Source organism: Chrysochloris asiatica, unplaced genomic scaffold, assembly GCF_000296735.1.
Source record: "Chrysochloris asiatica unplaced genomic scaffold, ChrAsi1.0 scaffold00111, whole genome shotgun sequence".
NCBI classification, from domain to species: Eukaryota; Metazoa; Chordata; class Mammalia; order Afrosoricida; family Chrysochloridae; genus Chrysochloris; species Chrysochloris asiatica.
This window is the reverse complement of record NW_006408629.1, coordinates 5817449-5839744: the sequence shown is the minus strand read 5'-3', so window position 1 is coordinate 5839744 and position 22296 is coordinate 5817449. Positions and strand designations below refer to the sequence as shown.

Below are 22296 nucleotides of genomic sequence, written 5' to 3'. Positions count from 1 at the left end.
AGTACCAGTTGGATGTCACCTAATTACAACAACATGTGCCAATTAATGCTATTTAAAAATATATCAGGAATTTTTAAATAGTATTAATTGGCACATGTTGTTGTTATTAGGTGACATCCAACTGGTACTGGATCATAGCGACCTTATGCACAGCAGAACGAAACACTGCCTGATCCTGGGCCAACCTCATTATCATTGCCACACTTTAGTCCATTGATGCTGCTACCTTGCCAATCCATCTCACTGGGGATCTTCCTCTTTTTCTCTGACCCTCCACCCTACCAAACATGATATCCTTCTCCAGTGACTGGTTCCTCCTGACGATATGTCCAAAGTATGAAAGACTAAGTGTAGCCATCCTGGCCTCCAAGGAGCACTCTGGCTGCACTTCTTCCAACACAGATCTGTTAGTTTTTTTGGCAGCCCTTACCAAATATACAACTATAAATTGGCATTTACCTGAATCATAACTCCTTCCAAAGGTTTTACAAATTTTAGTTTCCATAGAATGAGTGTCTGTGTGTTGGTGGTGTTGTTGAGTGGCTTCGAGTTGATTCCAATTCATAGTGACCCTGTATAGGGTTTCCTGGAGCAACTGGTGAGTTTGAACCACTAACCTCCTGGTTAGCAGTCTAATGCTTACCCTACAGCACCATACCTGGACCCCATGTGTATGTTTATAGGTATGTAAAATCACAAGGAAGCATCTGAATAGGATGAGGTACCATTCTTAATGCCTGTAGTTATATATTGATTGAGGAAAGAGGAAATTATTTGGCAGATCCAAAATGACATTTATTCTTGCTGAAGTAGCCAAACTTTTTGTTGTTGTTAAATGCCATTGAGTCGGTTCTGACTCATAGCACCCTGTATAGGATTTCTGAGGAGCAGCTAGTAAGTTTGAACTGCTGATCTTGTAGTTAGCAGTCCAGTGCTGATCCTATAGTGCCAAACTGTTGTTGTTAAGTGCCAATCAAGTCAGTTCTGTTTTATAGCAACCCTGTATAAGGTTTCCAAGGAATCGCTGGTGTATTTGAACTGCCAGCCTTGCAGTTTGTAGTCCAGTGCTGATCCTACAGGGCCACACCAGGAGTCCAAACTGTTGTTGTTAAGTGCCATTGAGTCAGTTCCGACCCATAGTGACCCTGTATAGTGTTTCTGAGGAGCAGCTGGTGAGCTTGAACCACCGACCTTGCAGTTCAAACAGCTTTGCAGTCTGGCGCATTAACCCACAGTGCCACCCCAGGACTCCAAACTAGGAGCCATTAAATAAGATACATGCATGCATATCCATCTATATGGGTTATACACACATATACACACTTAAATATAGGATAAATTTCTCATTTCCTTTTAATAGTAATGTCCATTATCATAATATAATCCTTATATAAAATTACAGAGAATTATTTTTTTTAATTTCAGGTCATTCACAAAATCAAACCAAAACAATACTACAAAGATAGTCAAGAGTTGGCTTATATAAAAACAAATTAGAATTTGAGCCAAAAACAGATTTTTTTGGTCTTATGCCATAAATCACCATCATGAACCAACTGGAAAACATGGTTTCTCAATCTTGGAGTTTGGTAAAAAGTAAAGTAGAAATAGCAGAATTATTTTGTGCTTAATTATCTAGCTTTAAACTGACAGGTGAATATAGACTATAGAATAAGTAGAAAAGAAATTTCTAAAGTATTCACCAAATTAATATTAGTCGACTTTCTGAATATTTGAAATTCTTTATGTTGTCACTGAGCTTTTCATACAAATAAGATATCCTTGACTAGAATTAAGTACCCTGGTTTTGATCAATTAAAGGCATAGTGTTTTCCTAATCCCTATCTCTAGATCAAATGTTCTTTCTCCATGTATCAGTTTCATACATTAATAAAGTTTTCATTTCCAAAAGGCTCAAAATGACAGAACAAAATTTTCTCCTTTAAGATCATGACAACAACTTCTGTTTCTGTCTGCAGGTAGTAGAGGACATGCTAGAGGACGAGGAAGAAGAAGATGACAAAGATGACAAGGTAATTATCTTTCCCAGCACTTAGGTACCTGGGGATGGGGAAATGTAGACATGACGCTGTTTTCACAGACAGTTAAAAAAGGAGTTGAAGTGTTCGAGTCCAGAAAATTGGACAGTGCTGTTTATCATCCTAACAATGCCACTGCATGTTGCAAAGAGGGAGAGAAGGCTATAAATCCTCTTCGTTTTTGTCCAGAGCTGGGTCAAATATTTTTCTGCCAGGAACAAAAAATAATTCAGCTTGTCTGGAACTTGATAGCTCTTGTGAAGATAACAGCAGTGACAACTGTTTTTGAAGGGCAAAAATTTGTCCTATCTTGAGTGTTACAAATTGGGCTACACTTTGAGGGGAAAGGGAAGTGAAAAACTAGCAGCAGCCTGCATGAGTTTGAACATGGATATTGTCATCTGTAATTTCAAAAAATTACTCAGCAAAAGGGCACATATATGCAGAGTGCTCCCGAGGATGTTTAAATAATCTCGACGCTCACGGTCATTGCCTAGCTTTGAAATGGCCCAGTGGCTCCTCCGTCTGGAGAGTCCAGAGAGGCTCAGATTTCGATTGTTGGTTGGCTTGGGAATGGTGACCACAGTAAATAACAGCTAGTTTCTGAGACTGCTTGGATTAGTTGTCCCCTGGGGAGAGGGGACACTGGAGGAAGGAAATTAGAATGACCTTGCACCACGGCAGCAATGGCTGGATTGGAAAGACAGTTTTCTACGTTAGGAGGATCATCTCTCTGGGCATGTCTAGAGTAGAAATATAAAAAGTCCCAGCGTGGGACTGGAAAAAGGGGAAGAGAATAACATTAATTATTTCCACATTGTTCAGCATATAAAACCAGTTTTTGACCTTCACTAGGATCTATCTGACTTCTGTTATAGTAAAGCAATGAAATTTTTTGAAGAAAGGAGAAAAACAGTGTATCTTAATTTATGCCCTTGACCTTTAATTCCAGAAGAGGTGTACAATTATATCCCAGTGTAAGAATTGGTGTGCAGGAAGCAAGTATTAGAAATGTCTAAAAAAAATTCACAATGATTAGTTAACCTCCCAAATGATTTTTTCCCCTGACTGATATTCAATGCTTGAAACAAAATGGAAACACACACAAACACACTCCTCCCTTCTAATGCTTTTTCAAACATTTTTAAGCTGAGAGAGCGTTTATGTGAATTTTTTCTTCTGTACATCATTTAGTCATTAGTGACATCATTAAACATAAACTAGCAAAATCTCCTTTCTTCAAAAACACATATGTGCTTGTTTTTAATGTTAAATAACATGAAAATACACTTCTGGCAATAAATGATATGATTTATTGTTAAGGTCAGTTGTGGAGCGGTGGAGAGCTTGTATTTTAACTCAACATGCCAGCTCTGAATCATCATTTCTCTGCTGATAAACACTGAGCTGCCATCCATTTATGGCCATTTTCCCTTGCTTGTTGCTGCTTTATTATTAAAGCTACCATAAAGAGCCATCCCAGCAGCAGGCGTTTCCCCAGAAATGTGAATAAATAGGAACCCTTAGTGAAGTCTAGTACTTCAATATCCCTGCCTGAAGTCAACCTATAATTTTGACCAGTTTGTTGATATTCTGTACCACTAATCTCCCTCTTTTTGGCCATTTTTTTTTTTTTTAATAGAGAAAACCTTAGGGGTGGTTAACAAATAGACACGCCTGCTTAACCACCTCATCAAAACATAGATGTCAAGTGGAACCTGCCAGGATGGAAACAATACCAACTCTCTGGAGGGGCATCTATTGTAATCTAGTATTCTGTTGTCTGAAATCAACACCCTGGTTCTAACACATTTTCAGATCTTGTTACCAAAGTTGATTGAAACTGAGCACTTAAATTACTGTGTGAATTCACCTCTATTCTTCTCTACCTGATGCCTACGCACATTGTGTTTTCCATATGAAAAGATTGTGGGCTGAGTTTTATAAATCCAACCCCTTATTTGAGCGATGTATGTTGTTGTTGTTGTTGTTGTTGTTGTTAGGTGCCATCAAGTAGGTACCAACCCATAGCCACCTTATGCACAGCAGAACGAAACACTGCCCGAGGGTATTTTTATCCATAATGCAATCGATGGTATAAAAAGCATATCTGAACAAAAAAGAAAATGGCAAATGTAATAATTTACAATAGACTTTTAAGTACTTTCATAATAGAGGAAAGAATCTTAGAGTGGACGTTTGAAATATGAAGTTTTTATTATAAGAAATGGAAGTATGAGAGGATCCTTCAAGTTCCCATTTACTAGCTCCCATCTCTTGACTGACTCTCGCAGCAGTAAAGGTTGTAAGTCTTGGCTGAGTGGGAGAAGGGTAATTTCCTACTTTAAAAAATTCATTGGTTCGTCTATTTAAAGTTTGTGTATAAAGTCATGCGTAATGGAATTCCACAAGAAAACAAATGTGCTTTTTGCCATACGAGCAGGTAGTGACCTCTACCACTCATTATTTCTCTGTTTTCTCATATGGTATAATAGTGGGGTCAGGTCAGTGGGTCCTCTTATAGGATAAAAGTAAAAAAGATTAATAAATGTGCCAAAGCCTCACTTTAATTGAACCTGAAGCATATGTTGCAAGTATGTAAAATATGTCCCAGATGTTTCACCAGGGTTAGTGTCTTGGCTTTGCCTGATTACCACAAGGCAGAGCTATTAGTCCTCTAACCTTTGGACTTGGGGGTAAATGGGGTATTACGTGGCACGGAAGAAAGCACCTGTTTTCCATTCAACAGAGACCCCTGGCAAGCTTCGCCTAAGCTCATCCATATGTTTTCATTTAGCAGATTGTTGGGCGATTATGAAAAGTGTCTTTCTTTAGAGCCAGCATTGATATTAGTCACTCACAATGAAAGGGCGAGTCATTGGCTACTTGACAAGGTCCGTGTGGGTATAAACTAAAGTCATTTATTTCATTTGAGCTTGGAGTGTTTCACACAGCATAACTCTATAAATGGCAAAGTCATTGGTACAAAAAGATGAAGTAGATGAAGATTGCAATTAGTTAAAATAATCGTTTTGTGATAGCTTTTAATTAGTACTGACTTTAGCACCTAGAAAGACTTTGGTTAAAGTTAGTACAAGCTAAGTCATGGATGGATTTTTACCTGGGACTCCAGATCTTGATGTTTTTACAGATCATGGTCTTTTAAGTATCATTTTTTTAAGTGCTTCCTTTTTTATTAAAGTTGCTAATCGTTCTTCAGCTGAGGATTTGTGATCGTCAGACTTATCCTTCATTCTAAGATCCATTGTCCACAGCTGTTTAAATCTAAAGTGAGGTGACTTAATCCAATTCCATAATTTCACAAAGGCAGAGAATATGGATTTTAAATAGTGAGTCTTAGTTATGAATCACTAACTTGTTAATATTTTTAGTCATCTGTGTTATATAGCAGCACAATGTTAAACTGTGCTGGAGATGACATTTTTCCTGAATTGAATATTAGAAAGACATCTTACTGCGTTCTCAATTCCCTTTGTTGTAAAGCATTCTCTCAATCATCAACCACAAAGCCACAGTTTGATCTGATTTTTGACCTGATACCAAATCCAGTCTATGTGGTTAACACCAAATAGGGCTTAGCTAAATTACCTTGGCAGAGTTTTCAATAAGTCACATAATAGTATTTTTCACCATGTTATATATAATAATACAGTGGTCAATCTGCATAATCTAGACATTTAATTAATGAAGATCAGTTTTCGTTTTGTAGCTTAAAAAGTTTAGGCATGCTTCCCATGGTGCTTCCTACCCTTGTAATAAGATCCAGCTGAAATATCAGGAAACAGAAGATAGAATGCAGCCTTTCCCCAGAAAAAAAGCATCGATTCAAATGCATGGCATTCTAGTAATGTTTATTGATAAAAGATATTAAAATGTTCAGACATTTATGCTTACACTGCTTCTCCTTTTGCTTTAACCCTTACGTCAAGGTTACTGTATTTCAAGATAACTATATGCCATTGAATGAAACATATCTGAGTTGCTTCAAAAACATAGATTGTTTGCTAGCAATCTTCAAATCTATATTTTCTGGTTTGATTTTCAAGCCCTAGCTTTACATGTAGCATACCCAAGATGCATATATCTCTGGATCTCAAGTCAACAGTCGGGTGAGGGGGAGCGAGAGCTCTGTTATGTAATATGAGAGAAGATTCTAATCTAACAAAATGGCATTTGCCAGTTATGTTCAAGGAAATAACTACATGGTGGGGAAACAGATCAAGACTTTGAAGAAAGGCAAGCAGAGAGGATACAAGGAAAAACATATATTTGATTATTAATGGATGTTTACAGCTATTTCTCTTCATTTTGAGTTGTGCCGCATCAGCAAATGAAGATCCTGAAGGCTTTACTCCATTCGGGTCATCATGGTCAACTCTGCTTTGAGGAGGCAGCTCTTCCCCAGTCATATTTTGAGTGCCTTCCAACCTGAGGGACTCATCTTCTGGCACTATATCTGACAACATTCTGGTGCTCTTCATCATGTTTCAATATTCAGTATTCTGGTGCTTAAAGTGTTCCACTGCTGTTCATAAGATCAGACTATGACAAGACAGACGCAAAGTAAGCAAAATGTCAGACTTCGCTAGAACATCGATATGTATTAGATGTAGGCCACACCTCTGAGGAAACTCCTTTTCAAATGATAGGCTACCCATAACATGTCTTCATGGATGTGATTACATTATATCAGATCTGACAACGAAAGACAACTGTTCTTGTTGTTTTTAAGTGCCACTGAGTTGGTTCTGACGCATAACCATCCCACGTACAACAGAACGAAACACTGCCTGGTCCTGGATCATCCTCACAATCTTTGTTAAGATTGAGCCCCTTGCTGCTGCCACTGTGTCAAACCATCTTGTTGGTGGTCTTCTTTTTTGTTAACCCTCCACTTTACTAAGCATGACATCCTTCTTCAGGGACTGGTCCCTCCTGATACTATGTCCAAAGTATGGGAAACAAAGTCTCATCATCCTGACTTCTAAGGAGTATTCTGGCTGCACTTCCAACACGTATTTGTTTCTTCTTCTGGCATAGTCCTTGGTGGTGGTGGTTAAGTGCCGTGGAGTTGGTTCTGACTCATAGCAACCCTGTACAGGGTTTCTGAGGCTGTAAATCTTTACAGGAGCAGAAAGCCTCCTCTGTTTCCCGTGGAACATCTGGTAGTTTCGAACTGCTGACCTTGAGGTTCGCATCCCGATTCGTAACCACTACACTACCAGAACTCCGTGGCCTAGTCCACAGTGCATTTAAAATTCTTCTCCAACACCATAGCTCAAATGTAGCGATTTTTCTGTGATCTTTCTTATTCATTGTCCAACTTTTACATGCATGAGGCAGTTGAAAATATCATCACTTGGGTCAGGTACATCTTCGTCCTCAAACTGACAACTTTATTTTCAACACTTTAAAGAGGTCTTGTGCAGAAGATATGCATAATGCATATTGATTTCTTGACTGCTCTTTCCATGAGTGTTGATTATGGGTCCAAGTAAAATGAAGTGTTTGACAACTTCAATCTTTTCTCCATTTATCATAATGTTATTTATTGGTTCCGTGGTGAGGATTTTTTTCTTTACAATGAAGTGCAATCCATACTGGCAGTTGGTGTCTTTGATCTTCATCAGTATGTATCATATGCATATCACAGGTTGTTAATGAGTCTTCCTCCAAGTCTAATGGCACAACCTTCTTTATATAATCCAATTTCTCAGATTATTTGCTCAGAAAACTGATTTGGCAAGTGTGATGAAAGGCTATGACTCTGGAGCCAACTTTCCTGATTTTAAACCATTCAGTATCCCATTTTCTTCATATAACAACTGCCTCTTGCCCTTGTACAGGTTCCTCATAAGCACAAATAAGTGTTCTGGAATATGTGTTCTGCACAGAGAAATAAATACATCATTACCTAAGTAACAAACTATGTTGTAGCTGCCAAACCTGAGAATCATGTCTCAACCAACTTGACAGGCAACCTTAACTATCACAATGGCAAGGGGAATTAAAAATGGAAATAAATTTGCTCTTTAGATGACTGTAGATGGGAAGAGCCCCTGCTTTATCTAGGTGGGCCTAATAAAATCACAAGATAAAAGCGGAAGGTAAAAGAGAAGGTCATAGTGAATCCATATAAGAATTTCACTTATTATTTCTGGCTTTGAAGATAAGAGAAGGAGACCATGAGTCAAGAAATGTGAGTAGTCTCTAGAATCTGGAAGGAACAAGGAAACAGTCTTATCTAGAGCCTATAGAAAAGAATGCAGCTCTGATGTCTCATTTTGAATTGTGTCCCCCTAAAATATGAAGTCCTAGTTTAGCACTGTGGGATAAGCACTAGACTTCTAACTGGAAGGCCAATGGTTCAAACCCACCAGTCACTCCTCAGAAACCCTATACAGAGTCGCTATGTGTCAGAACCAACTTAACAACAATAACAACAAAATATATGTCAACTTGGCTAGGCCATGATTCCAAACACACCATGCAATGTGTGCTTGTCTTCCATTTTGTGATCTGATGACATTATTCTCCTTTTTGTGATATGTTATAAATCCTAACCACTATAAGTTAATGAAGGAGCTCTGGTAGTGTAGTGATTACGAATTGGGCTGCTAATCTCACGGTCAGCAGTTCGAAACTACCAGCTGTTCCACGAGAGAAAGATGAGGGAGGCTTTCTGCTCCCATAAAGATTTACAGCCACGGAAACACTGTACAGAGTCGCTATGAGTCAGAACCGACTCCACGGCACATAACAACATATGTTTAATGAAGGATTAGTGTGATGTGTGTCTTGAGTCACCACCTTACAAGAGAACATGACTCAAGTCATCCCCTTGCCTGAGTCACACCATTTAGCTTACAAGAGATCAAAAGAGAGAAGTGAGCAGAGAGAAGAAGAAACCTCACTATTAACAGAAAAGAGAGTCAGGAGCCCACTGCCCCCTTTAGACCTGGAGTATCTGTACTAAGAACCTTCAAGACCCAGGGAAAGATTGACGCCAAGACACATAGAGATCGCAAAAGAATGTGAGACCCAAAGATGTTGAAAGTACACAACATAGAATCAGCTCCTTGAATTTGGACTTCTAGGCTGAGAAAATAAATTTCTGTTTGTTAAAGCCATCCACTTGTGGCCTTTCTTCTATATCAGCACTAGATAACTAAAACAGTGCCCATACATTCAATTTAGCCCAGTGAGACCCATTTCATATTTTGAACTACAGAATTGTAAGATAATACATTTGTCTTATTTTCAGCTTCAGTAAGTATATGGCAGGACTTCAGATTGGTTCATTATCAGTAAAGGATAGAACCAGAATGAACTGGTTCAAAGCTCTGGTTTACGGTAACCTATTTCAGCAACAATAGAAAACTAAAAGAGGTGCCTGCATTGCATTTTCTATACTTAGCCAAAAAGTGTTTCATTTTGAAGCACTATACCTGAGTTCCTAATTGTCCTTACTCAGTCTTCTTCTTCTACATAATATGGCTGTTCAGCAACATTTTATCCAAGTTAATTTTTATTTCAGAAAAACTTGTCCAAAAATGAGAGAGGATTGTTTTCCATCTTTAGTGCAGCTATGTACTTTCTTGTATTATTAATTGGTGAGTAGAGTGAAGAAAGGTACTCCAACAGAATACAGGAACTATTTAACAACATCACATGCCAGTAAAATTTTGCTGAAGATAATTCAAAAACAGTTGCAACAGTACATAAACAGGAAAATGCCAGAAATTCAAGCTGTATTTAGAAAAGGACATGGAACAAGTGACTCATTGCTGGTGTCAGATGGATATTGGCTGAAAGCAGAGAATACAAGAAAGATGCTTACCTGTGTTTTATTGAGTATGCAGAGGCACTCAACTGTATGGATCATAACAAATTATAAATTACATTACAAAGAATTGAAATTCCAAAACATTTAATTGTGCTCATACTGAAGCTGTGATAGCTCTTCAACTAGAACTAGGGAATGCTATGTGGTTTAAAACCAGGAAAGGTATGTGTCAGGGTTGAATCCTATCACCATATTTATTCAGTCTGTATGCTGAGCAAATATTCTGAGAAGGTGGACTATATGAAGAGGTATATGGTATCAGGTTTGAGTACAACCTTGCTTGCTGAAAGTGAAGAGGACTTGAAACACTGATGATGATCAAAGATGACAGCCTTCATTATAGATTATGCCTCAATATAAAGAAAATAAAAATCCTCAATCTAGATCAATAAACAACATCATGATAACTGGAGAAAAGATTGAAGTTGTCAAGGATTTCATTTTACTTAGATCCACAATCAACACCCGGGGAGTCAACATATAAAACAGTGTATTGCTTTAGGCAAGTCTGCTGCAAAGACCTCTTTGAAGTGTTAAAAAGCAAAAATGTCACTTTGAAAAAAGATTAAAGAGCACCTGACCCAAACCATGGTATTTTCAACCAACTCATATGTACACAAAAGCTGGACAATGGATAAAAGACACCAATAATAACTGATGCATTTGAATTATGGTGTTGCTGAAGAACACTGAATGGACTGCCAGAAGAATGAATAAATGTGTCTTGTAAGAAGTATAGACAGACTGCTTCTTAAAAACCACACGGCAACACTTCACCTTAAATAATTTGGTCATGTTATCAGGAGAAACCAGTCCCTGGAGAAACGCATGATACTTGGTAGAGAATCAGTGAAAAAGAGGAAGACCCTCAATGAGACGAATTGACATATTTCTGCAAAATCGGCTCAAATACACTAAGGTTTGTGAGGATTGGGGCAGTGTTTCATTCTTATTGTGAGACTATTAGTCAGAACCTAACAACAACAAAGCAGTTGATGGCAACTAACAACAGACATGTTGCTATTGTCATTATTAGTTGCCATCAAGTTGGTTATGACCCACAGCAATCCTATGCACAGCAAAATTAAACACTGCCAGGCCCTGCACCGACATCACAATTGTTGTTACTCCTAAACCCATCGCTTCCGCCACTGTGCCAATCAATCTAGTCAGGGGCCTCCTCTTTTTCTCTGATCCTCCACTTTACCAAACATAATATCCTTCTCCATTGACTGGTCCCTCCTGAAACCATGTCCAAAGTATGAGACATGAAATTTGGCCATCCAGGCTTCCAAGGAACACTGGCTGTATGTCTTCCGACACGAATCTCTTTGTTCTTTTGGCAGTCCCTGGTACTTCCAATATTCTTCTCCAACACCAAAATTCAAATGCTTCAATTCTTTTATGGTCTTCCTTATTCACTGTGCAACTTTCATATGCATGTGAGGTTACTGAAAATACCATGGCTTAGGTCAGATGCACATTAGTCCTCAAACTGACATCTCTGCTCTTCAACACTTTAAGGGAGGTCTTGTGCAACAGATTTGCCCAATGCAATATGTCGTTTGATTTCTTAACTGCTGCGTCTATGTGTGTTGATGGTTGATCCAGGCAAAATTAAGTCTTTGACAACTTCAGTCTTTTCTTCATTTATATGGATGTTGTTTATTGGTCCAGTGGTGAGGATTTTTGTTTTCTTTACATTGAAGTAAAACCCATACCAAAGGCTGTGGTCTTTGATCTCCATCAGTAAATATTTTAAGTAATCTTCACTTTCAGGAAACAAGGTTGTATCATCTGCATTATGCAGGTTGTTAATGAGTCTTCTTAAAATCCTGATGCCACGTTTTTCTTCATAGAACCCAGCTTCTCAAATGATCTGCTTATCATACAGATTGAATAAGTATGATGAAAGAATACAACCCTGGCATACACCTTTCCTAGCTTTAAACCACTCAGTATTCCCATGTTCTGTTAAAACAACTTCCTCTTGGTCTATATACAGGTTCCTCATTGGTACAATTAAGTGTTCTGGAATACTCATACTTTGTAATGTTCTCCATAGCTTGTCATGATGTATGCAATCAAAAGCCTTTGCGTAGTCAATAAAGCACAGGTAAACATCATTCTGGTACTCTCTACTTTCAACCAAGATTCACCCAACATCAGCAATGGTACATCTCGTTCCACATCCTTTTCTTATACTGGCTTGAACCTCTAGAATTTCTCTGTCAATGTATGGTTGCAGCCATTTTTGTATCACCTTTAATAAAACTTTACTTGCATGGGATATCAGTGATATTGTCCAATGATTTCTGCATTCTGTTGGGTCTCCTCTCTTTGGAATGGGCACAAATACAAATCTCTTCCAGTCAGTTGGCCAGTTAGTTGTCCATCACATTTTTTGGCATAGATGAGTGAGTGCCTCCAGTGCCACATTAGTTTGTTGAAATATTTCCATTTTTATTCCCTCTGCCTTTTTTTTTTTTTTTGCCAATAACTTCAGTATGCTTTGGACTTCTTCCTTCAGGATCCTTGGCTTTTGATAATAAGCTGCCTCTTGAAATGGTTGAACATCAGCCATTTCTTTTTGATACAATCACTCTGTGTAGTCCTTCCATCTTATTTTGATACTTTCTTCATCATCCAATAGTTTGCCTATAGAATCCTTCAATACTGCAAATCAAGTTTTGAATTTTTTTCTTCAGTTCCCCCAGTTTGAAAATGCTGATTGTGTTCTTCCCTTTTGCTTTTCTAACTCCAGGTCTTTGCACATTTCTTTATAATATTTGACTTTGTCTATTTGAGCTGACCTTTGAAATTTTCTATTCAGGTCTTGTACCTCATCGCTTTTTCCATTTGCTTTAGTATCGCCATGCTGGAGAGCAAGTTTCAGAGTCTCTTCTGACATCCATTTTGGTCTTTTCCTTCCTTCTTGTCTTCTTAATGACTTTTTGCTTTCTTCCCATATGATGTTTTTTTGATGTCATCCCACAACTCTTCTGGTTGTCAGCCTTAAGTGTCTAATGCATCAAATCTGTTCTTCAGATAATCTCTAAATTCAAGTGGGATATATTCAAGGTCATATTTTGACTCTCATGGACTTATTTTCATTTTCTTCAGCTTCAGCCGGAATTTACTTATGAGCAACTGATGGTCTGTTCCACCATCTGCCCCTGACCTTGTTTTGGCTGATAACATGGAACTTTTCCACCGTCTCTTTCCACAGATGTAGTCTCTTTGATTTCTTTGCATTCCATTTGATGAGGTCCATGTGTATAGTCATCTTTATGTTGTTCAAATAGGGTATATTCAATGAAGAAGTCATTGTTCTTGCAAAATTCTATCAGGCGCTATCCAGCATCATTTCTATCATGAAGGCTGTATTTTCCAAACACTAATCCTTGCAGTACAAACTGACTTTGCAGCCCAGCGCATTTACCCACAGCACCACATCAAGATTCCAAAGAAATTGGCAGAATTTTTCAATTCCATCATCACTGGCTTTAGTGGTTGGTGCATAAATTTGAATAATAGTGGTATTAACTGGGCTTCCCTGTTGTTATGTGCCCTGGAGTCAGTTCTAACTTATAGCGACCCTGTTTAGGGTTTCCCAGGAGTGGCTGCTGGGTTTGAACTGCCAACCTTGTGGTTAGCAGTTCAATGCTGATTCAACAGCGCCACACCAGGAGTCTTCCCTATAGGCCTATGGATATTATCCTATCACAGCATTGAACTTCATGACAGATCTTGATATATTCTTTTTGATGATGAATACAACTCCATTCCTCTTCAATTTGTCACATAGTAAACCATGTGATTGTCAGATTCAAAATGGCCAATCCCAGTCCATTTCAGCTCACTAATGCCTAGGATATTGATGTTTATTCATTCTGTTTCATTTTTGACAATTTCCAATTTTCCTAGATTCATACTTTTTATGTTCTGGTTATTAATGGATGAGTATAGCTGTTTCTTTTCTTTTTGAGTTGTGCCCCATCAGCAAATGAAGGTCCTGAATGCTTTACTCCATTTGCATCATCATGGTCAACTGTACTTTGAGGAGGCAGCTCTTCCCCAGTCGCATTTTGAGTGACTTCCAACCAAGGGACTCATCTTCTGGCACTATATCTGACAATATTCTGGTGCTTCTCATCATGTTGCAATATTCAGTAATCTGGTGCTGACCATGTTCCTCTACTATTCATAAGGTTTTCAGTGACTACATATTCAGAAGTAATCTGTCTCTCCTTCTTACTAGTCTGTTTTTGTCTGGAAGCTCATCTGAAACCTGTCCACCATTGGTGATCCTGCTGGTATTTAAAATACCCATGACATAGCTTCCAGAATCAGAGCAATACACAAGCCACAAAAGTACAACAAACTGACAGACAAGTGGTGGAGCGAGATATGGTTAATTTAAGTTTTCATCAGCATGTCACTTCTTCATCATCCTCACTTCATTCCTAAGAGTGATTCAGACCTACAGAGCTCCAGGGCAGTGAATACTGGCTATATCTTTTAATATGTTTTTGTGGTTTTATGTCAGTTGCTTTCACTGTCTTCCTCTTGACATTAATGCCTATTTCTTCAAAAGTATGAGATACGTGCAAACTCCACAAACAAAACAAAAATAAATTTGAATTCTGCTGTAAAGAGTTCAACAAGGTTAATCTGTGGCTTGATATGAACTCATGAGTAGTTTGTGGCCCAGCAATGACTTGTTATCTCTGATATTCAGTTGACTATGTCTTTTCAGTTTCATGGAAGGAAGTGCTCAAAACAGTGAATTGAAAAAGGAACACAGTAACAAAGAAAATGGTAGCACAGGTGACTTTCTTATATGAGGGTTAGCTGTAGTGAGATTTCCTAGAATTCTCTGAAATCCCTCAAGTTGAATTCATACTGTGTCAATGAGGTGGTCTTTTATGGTCTGCCATTTAAATAATTGATTAATTAAATCACTACCAAACAAAAGAAGAAATTACAAGTCCATGGCATTGATGCTCCATTGTTTAAAAATAGGATTAAACATTCATCGTCCACATTAAGGTGGTTAGGAGTAGAATTTACTTTCAAAGGGTTATCTTGTGTTTCCTTCTGTCTGTGAGTTTCTATCAATATACAAATTACTAAGCTTTGCAACTATTCATTTCAATCTGAAAAGCACTTCTCCAGTTCTGAAATGTTGAGGGAAATATCTTCCTCAGAAATGCCCATCCAGTGAGGCAATTTGGTTAAAATAATTTAAAGTAGAAAGATATAGTTAGAAAATTTGGCAAGAATTTCATTCCAGTGGTGCACTGGGTTAAGTGTTGGACTGTTAACTGAAAGACTGGCAGTTTTAACCCACCAGCCACTCTGCAGATAGGCTGTCTGCTCCCATAAAGATGTATAGTCTTGGAAACCCTATGGAGCAGTTCTGTTCTATCCTCTGGGGTCACTAGGAGTTGGAACTAGCTTGATAAAAGTAGGGTTGGGGGGCACTGATATATGCCAAGTAAAGCAAACGATGAATAAACTCTTTCTTGTCAAATTATTCTGATAGTTGTATCTTTTGCCTTAAAAAAAAAAAAGGCAGAACTTTCATTTGAAGTTCAATCAAATGTTTCAAGACATGGAAAGCTAGTTAACTTCTGTATTGCAGCACCGAACTTCCTATTCTACTCCTTTTACTTGACAAAAACTCTTGAAATAGCAGAATGTCAGCCCTGGCTCTCATGAGGTTGACAACGTTCGTAGAAATAGACACGATTTTTTCAGGATCGCTGGCAGAGTCTTTGACACCAGCTGACACCACTGCATGTTGAGATGAGGAGCATGTTTTTTCACCAAAGCAGCAGAACCAGATGTGTTGCCAAGCATCACAGATGCTCCATCTGAGCCCAGAGTGTCAAGATTTTTATTCTGCCTGAAAATTTGTTTGGCAAAGAAATTCCTCACTGTTATAAAGACATTGACTCTGCAGATTCTTAAAGGGGTTCACAAATTAGGACTTCTTTCATGATTGCAAGAATTTGCCAACAGGATTTGACTATGCAAACAGAAGTATCTATTTTCAGTAAATTACATGCAAGAGGATATACAAGTATTAAAGAAATATCAGAAAATCTTTCATTTTTAACACTATTTCATGGGGATATAACTTTTAAATTAATTTTAAGAAGTATGACTTCAAAATATTTCCAGTGGCATATGGGTTCTTTTTCTTCATTATTTAATGAACTCATAAAAAATGTTTTAATACATATCTGGTTTTGGAGAAAGGGGAACAAACAAAACTCCAGGTAAAATCTGTTGTTGTTAAGAGCCATCAAGTCAGTCCCAACTCATAGCAACTCTGTATAGCATTTCAAGGAACAGTTGGTGAGTTTGAACTGCCAGCCTTGTGGTTCAAACTGACCTTGTGATCCAGTGCTTTAGCCCACAGCACCACTCCAGGGCTCCAGGTAAAGTCTAAGCAATTAAATATTAAGATGTTTTTATATAAAGAAAGAAGATCCAATGTCTAATAGATTTTTAGAACAGATCAGAATGAGATACTCATTTAATTTTATTGGTTTCATACTTTCATTAGCCAGATTCTTAGAATTTGATGTTTCATCAGACTCTATAATTAATATACAACCAATAAATAGGTAAACTTCATGGCACAATTTTTTTCCTTGTAATTTTCCAACTTAAGCTAGACTCAAAGTAAATAAAGATGGATGACCATAATCATGTTGGCAGGAAGTGTTTTCTTAGATTTCCCTCAACAGGAAATTACTCTGCGGTCTTAACCTGGTGGTGATGATGTCATCTGTCTATATCCAATAGCATGTGTAGTTGACTGCGTATGTATGAAATAGACTTCTCTGTCTCATCATTATTAGACTTGGCTATGTGACTCACTTTGGTTGACACATGCCACTTCCAAGCAGAAGCTTTAAGAGACATCCTTAGTTCTGCCATCTTTTCCTTCTGCAACAAGACTTTCAACATTCCACTTAGGAGTTAATCCTTTAGCATAGATCCTAGAATAAAGACAAAATGAAGCCAACCTGTGATGGACATGTAATATGAGCAAGAAATAAACTGTTGTCTTTATAAGCTTTTAAAATTTAGAGGTCTTTGTTATTGTACCCTAACTTTGTTTAGCACTCCTGGTGTGGAGCTATAGGATCAGCACTGGACTTTGAACCACAAGGTCAGCAATTCAAACCCACCATCTGCTCCTTGGAAATCCTATATAGGGTTGCTCTGAGTCAGAACTTGTCTAGGCTGATAGATGAAGTATCCATTCCTTACCACTCTGGGTGAAGAATGCTATATAGTATTATAATTTGATATAACACTTGATTTTTTTTTTTTACAAAAGTAATCAGTCTCCAGAAAAGAAGTTAATTTTTTTTTCTTCGTATATTGACAGACCTATCCACCTTGAATCCCAATCTCAGACATAGGTTAAACTGTTTGGCTATGAAAAGTGATCCTTTCATTTCCAGAAACAAATTAAGAGACAACCCACTCGGTAGACAAATCAGACACAACATGGGCCTTTCAGGAGTCACTATATAAATAATTAAAATACAATAAGAAAAATGTTATGATATAGTTATACACAGGGTTTTGTGGGAAAACAGGAGACTGACAGAAGTGTCAGTGACTATTGAACAGAGGAAGTGACATTTAGTTTGGGTCTTGAAGGATGGAAGAAATCAAGGCGTGTTGGTATCACAGGAGCATAACAGGCAGAGGAGAATGGGAAGGAAATTACACTGGAAAGGTCAATTTAAGATTGTGAAGGCTTTGGCTGTCATCTAAGAAGTTTGAGTTATACTCTGCATGCAATGAAGAATCAACAGCAGTTTTACAAGAAAAAACTGTGATGAAATTTATGCTTTAGGAAGAGAACTTTGGATGGAATAAGAAGAAAATGAGATTTGAAATAGGAAACTTGCTAGAAAGTACTACAATAGACTCCGTCAGAGATAATGGCATCTTTAAATTAAAAGTAATAGTGGGAATGGAAATCATTTAAATCTGAGAGACATTTTAATAATAAAATATTGAAAAAAATAAATGTTGATGTGAGTAAATGGAAATAGAGTCGTGGATGACTGTGAGATGTCCCTCTAACAGTACATTTTATTTGTGGAGCACTTCACACAGTTCAAAGCATTTTTTCTTTATTACTTTATTAATTTTCATAATAACACTGTATATTGACATTTGACATGTAAAGCATAATTTCCATGCTTCCATATCAGGGAGATTAACTTGATTAAGGAGAAGTGGCTAAGACTAGAAATCAGATTAGGTGACTAATACAGGGAAGTAGTTGAGCCTGGAATCAAGAAAACTTGATCAAAGAGAAGCTAAGACTAGAAATTAGCTAACTTGTCTGGTTGTATAGAAAGTGAGACCAGAAAACAAATTTGTTAATTCATGTTCCTTCCAACACATGTCAAAGCAAAGCATGTTGACCTACCCAGAGATGACAAGTAGGCCACTTGGAATGCAATTTGACATAGCCAGAGCCTATTGTGTACAGACAGAGAAAGTTGGCTATATGACATCCTGACCCTCTTTGCCCAGAATTTCTCTGGACACTGGGTCTTGGCAATATGAGGAGGTTTCAAAAACTTCATGAAAAAATTCCATTATCTTTTAATTCCATTTTTCCACAAACTTTTTGAAGCCTCCTAGTGTATGAATGCTAGTGTGGCACTGTAGGATCAGCACTGGACTGCTAACCACAAGGTTGGTGATTCAAAACAAATAGCTGTTCCTTAGAAACCCTAATACAGGGTCACTATGTGTCAGAACTGACTCAACAGCATTTAACAACAATGTATGGGAAAATGACAGTAAAAGGGCTATCAGCAGTGCCTCTTACCCATTCAGTGTGCTTTTAATAGGTAAGCATAGACGTGATGTGGAAACAAGTATGGATGTAAAGGAAGAAAAAATATTTGTAATGCCTCAAAATTGTTTCAGTAACAAAGGTATAGTAACCATGGTTATTCTGGCTTTGATCATAGGGTCATCAGGAAAAAGTGGTGCTGGGGGAACTAAGCAGCGACTATTGCAACTATTTAGTAGATGAAAAGGCCCAAACCTCTGAGACATCAAATAACTAACTAAAAGTCACAAAGGAAGTGAAACCATCTGACTTTAAATTCTAGTCTGACAGTATCCAAAGTCCACCATTTCCTGCATAACAAACCCCCATAACTTAGTAACCTGAAACATAACTGATTCTTCTCTTTCTTTATTCAATGGCTTAACTGGGCTTTCGTTGGTTTGGAATCTTGTGTGGTTGTAGTTAGAGGGTGGGGCTTCTACAGCATCAGATCACTGACCATCAAAGCCGCTATCTTATAAGGCTGACAGCTGATGCCTGTTGACTGAGGATTCAACCTAGACTATTGACTGCAGTGTCTAGATAATGTTTGGTCTCTCCACGTGTAGCTCATAACATGGTAGCTGGGATCTTAGAAAATACAAAAGCAAGCATTTCCAGAGACTCAAGTGGAAGCTGGAAGGCCTCTTTCTAATCACCTAGTATCAAAAGTTCTCAAAAAATTAGTCAAACAAGATAGTAAAGTCAGGAATAAATCCCGGAAAGAAAATTAGGTACAGAGTGGGAGACAATGTAGAGCAAAACTCAAAATTATAAATAAATTTAAAAAGAGCTCAGGCTTACTACTAGTCAGAAAGAGACTGGAGGAACCCAAGACTATGACTCTCAGCCCCCTTTCAGATCTGTAACAGAAGTCACCCTTATGGCCCAAGCTGCATATACCTATCAGCTAAGCAATAGGTCAGTATATAGAGGAGACAGCAACACTAGTAAGGTATGTTCACCACTGAATGGCCAATCATTCAAGATGAAAAGGACATTTACTTAAGGACAAAGTTGAGAAGGGTTGGGAAGGAGGCTGGAATAGAAATAAGAACCACAGAGAGGAAGTGCCATAACTGCTGTCACATTGAGGGGGTTGCGATCATTGAGATGAACCAAAGTGTATGATTTGTTGAATGTAAAACTGATGATCTTCTCTGTAAACCTCCACTCAATTCACAATAAAAAGTTTAAAAAAAAAAAAATAGGTACATTTCCTGAAGATAAAGAAGCTGAAATTAGAAAATAATTTCCTTAATGATCTTTCCTTCCCAGGCATGTTATAGCAAAGCCTGTTGGATTTTCAAGGCGGGATAGATTAGTTACCACCTCTTGATAACAAAAAAACCTACTGCCATGGACTCAGTCCCAATTCATAGTGAACCATAGGACAGAAGTGCTCCACAGAGTTTCCAAGGTTGTCAATCTTTACAGAGGCAGACTGCCTCATCTTTCTCCCATGGAGTGACTGCTAGCCTTTCAGTTAGCAATTCAACACTTAATCCACTGCACCACCAGCGTACCTTTTCATCTCTTATTAGGGAATGTCAAAGTCATATTTCATAAGAACAAATGGTTTGCACAATGTGCCCTTTGGTGGTTTAAATTATTATACATGCCTGAGTGTTTTGTTGTTGTTGTTGTTGTTGTTTTTAAATAGCTAAAATTAATAAAGAGAAATACTGTTAACTGATCAATGGTACATGGAGGGGATTATAATCATTGTAATGAAACAAACTGTATGATTTGTTGAATGTAAAGCTGATGATCTGCCCTGTAAACTTTCATTCAATTCACAATAAAAACTTTAAAAAAAAAAAAAAAAGAACAAATGGTATGTAAGATGCTCTTATGGCTATCTCTGGAAAATACAATCTGCCACAATTTCTAAAGAGTAAAAACTTTAAACAGATGTCCTATAGTGTTAAGGAATGTGAAGCCTATTCCTTACTAAAGTTTCTCTCTTTATCCAAGGTTTATCAGTATGTGATGCTGGATTAGGTTCACTCACAACTTAAACACACATGGTACCTTCAAATTGTCAAGTAGATCCAAGTTTTATTATTCTACATACTTTTTATTTATTCTTGATTTTTAATTTATAAGATGAGATGAAACAAAGAACTTATTGAACTTTTATTGTGTACTTCTTCGCTGGATTATAACAACAGACCAGTTGCCATTGAGTCAATTCTGACTCATGGAGACCCCAGGTGTGTCAGATTACAATTCTGCTCCTTAGTGTTTTCAATGGCTGGTTTTTCAAAAGTTGATCATCAGGAAGGGGGGAGGACAATATATAAGAAGAGGGAGGGTGACAGAAGAATAATGAAGATAGTTGAAAAAACAGGGACGTATGCATGGACTAAAAGGAATAGATATAAATAGTGACATCTACACAATCCTGAAACAACAGTGTCTGGGCATAAATGCATGGATTGAAACACAGGCTAAATGAGTAATGGAGGAAGAGTGAGACATATAAAATTTTATATTACACAAACATATGAGTTTGAAAGGGAAAAATATAACATTCTTTGATTGTTGCCAGGAGTAGGAGTGACAGAAGAGCAGTTTACTAGTTATAGGGTGAGTGCATGTTAACTTGGGTAACAGGGATGGCAACATACAATAAAGGGATGGGCAAAATACAAGAAGAGAGAGGTTGGCAAAAGTATGATGAAGACAGGTGAAGACACAGGGGGTATACAAAGGTTAAAGGGGATAGAGGTCGTTGTTATTAAGTGCCGTTGAGTTCGTTCCAACTCATAGCAACCCTGTATGGAGTTTTTGAGGCTTTACATCTTCGAGAGAGCAGAAAGCCTCATTTGTCTCCCATGAAGTAGCTGATGCCTTAAAACTCAGACCTGGTGGTTCACAGTCCAATGTTTATCATATGGAACCACTATGCTCCCACTGTTGCCTTGTAGCTGTGGTTGTTAAGTGCCGTCAAGTCAGTTCCGACCCATGTGACCCTGTATAGGGGTCCAAGGAGCGACTGGTGAGCTTCAACCACCGACCTTATAGTTCAAATGTCTTTGCAGTCTGGTGCATTAACCCACAGCGCCACACACCAGGAATGTTGCCTTAGTAGGACTAACTTGTTCTTTGGAAGTGGGTCCTATATAGTAATGACTAGCACCACAGGACATTTTCTCCCTCACCAAAAGCTCTGACGCTCAGGCCATCCAAAATCTTCGTAGCAATATGCTTCCATCTTTCAGCCCATTGGCAACAACTCATTTCATGACAGTCTAATAAGGCTTAAGAGATATGTTAGGAGGAAAAAAGAGTTAGGTTTACATCTGAGCATTTGTATATATATATATAGTTGTTGTTATGTGCCATGGAGTCAGTTCTGACTCATAGCAACCCTGTACAGGGATTCCGAGGCTGTAAATCTTTATGGGAGCAGAAAGCCTCATCTTTCTCCCGCGGAACAACGGGTAGTTTCGAACTGCTGACCTTGCAGTTCGCAGCCTGATTCGTAACCACTACGC

The 22296-nt window shown here is 38.0% G+C and overlaps 1 protein-coding gene across 1 annotated transcript in view; it reads left to right on the top strand.

Moving 5' to 3' along the window:
- Positions 1-22296, top strand: part of MCTP1 (multiple C2 domains, transmembrane 1) — a 956699-nt gene that overhangs the window by 834693 nt on the left and 99710 nt on the right. Inside the window, exon 19 of the mRNA XM_006867878.1 lies at positions 1980-2033. Within this exon, the coding sequence (XP_006867940.1) occupies positions 1980-2033 (54 nt within the window). The remainder of the gene's footprint in view (positions 1-1979; positions 2034-22296) is intronic.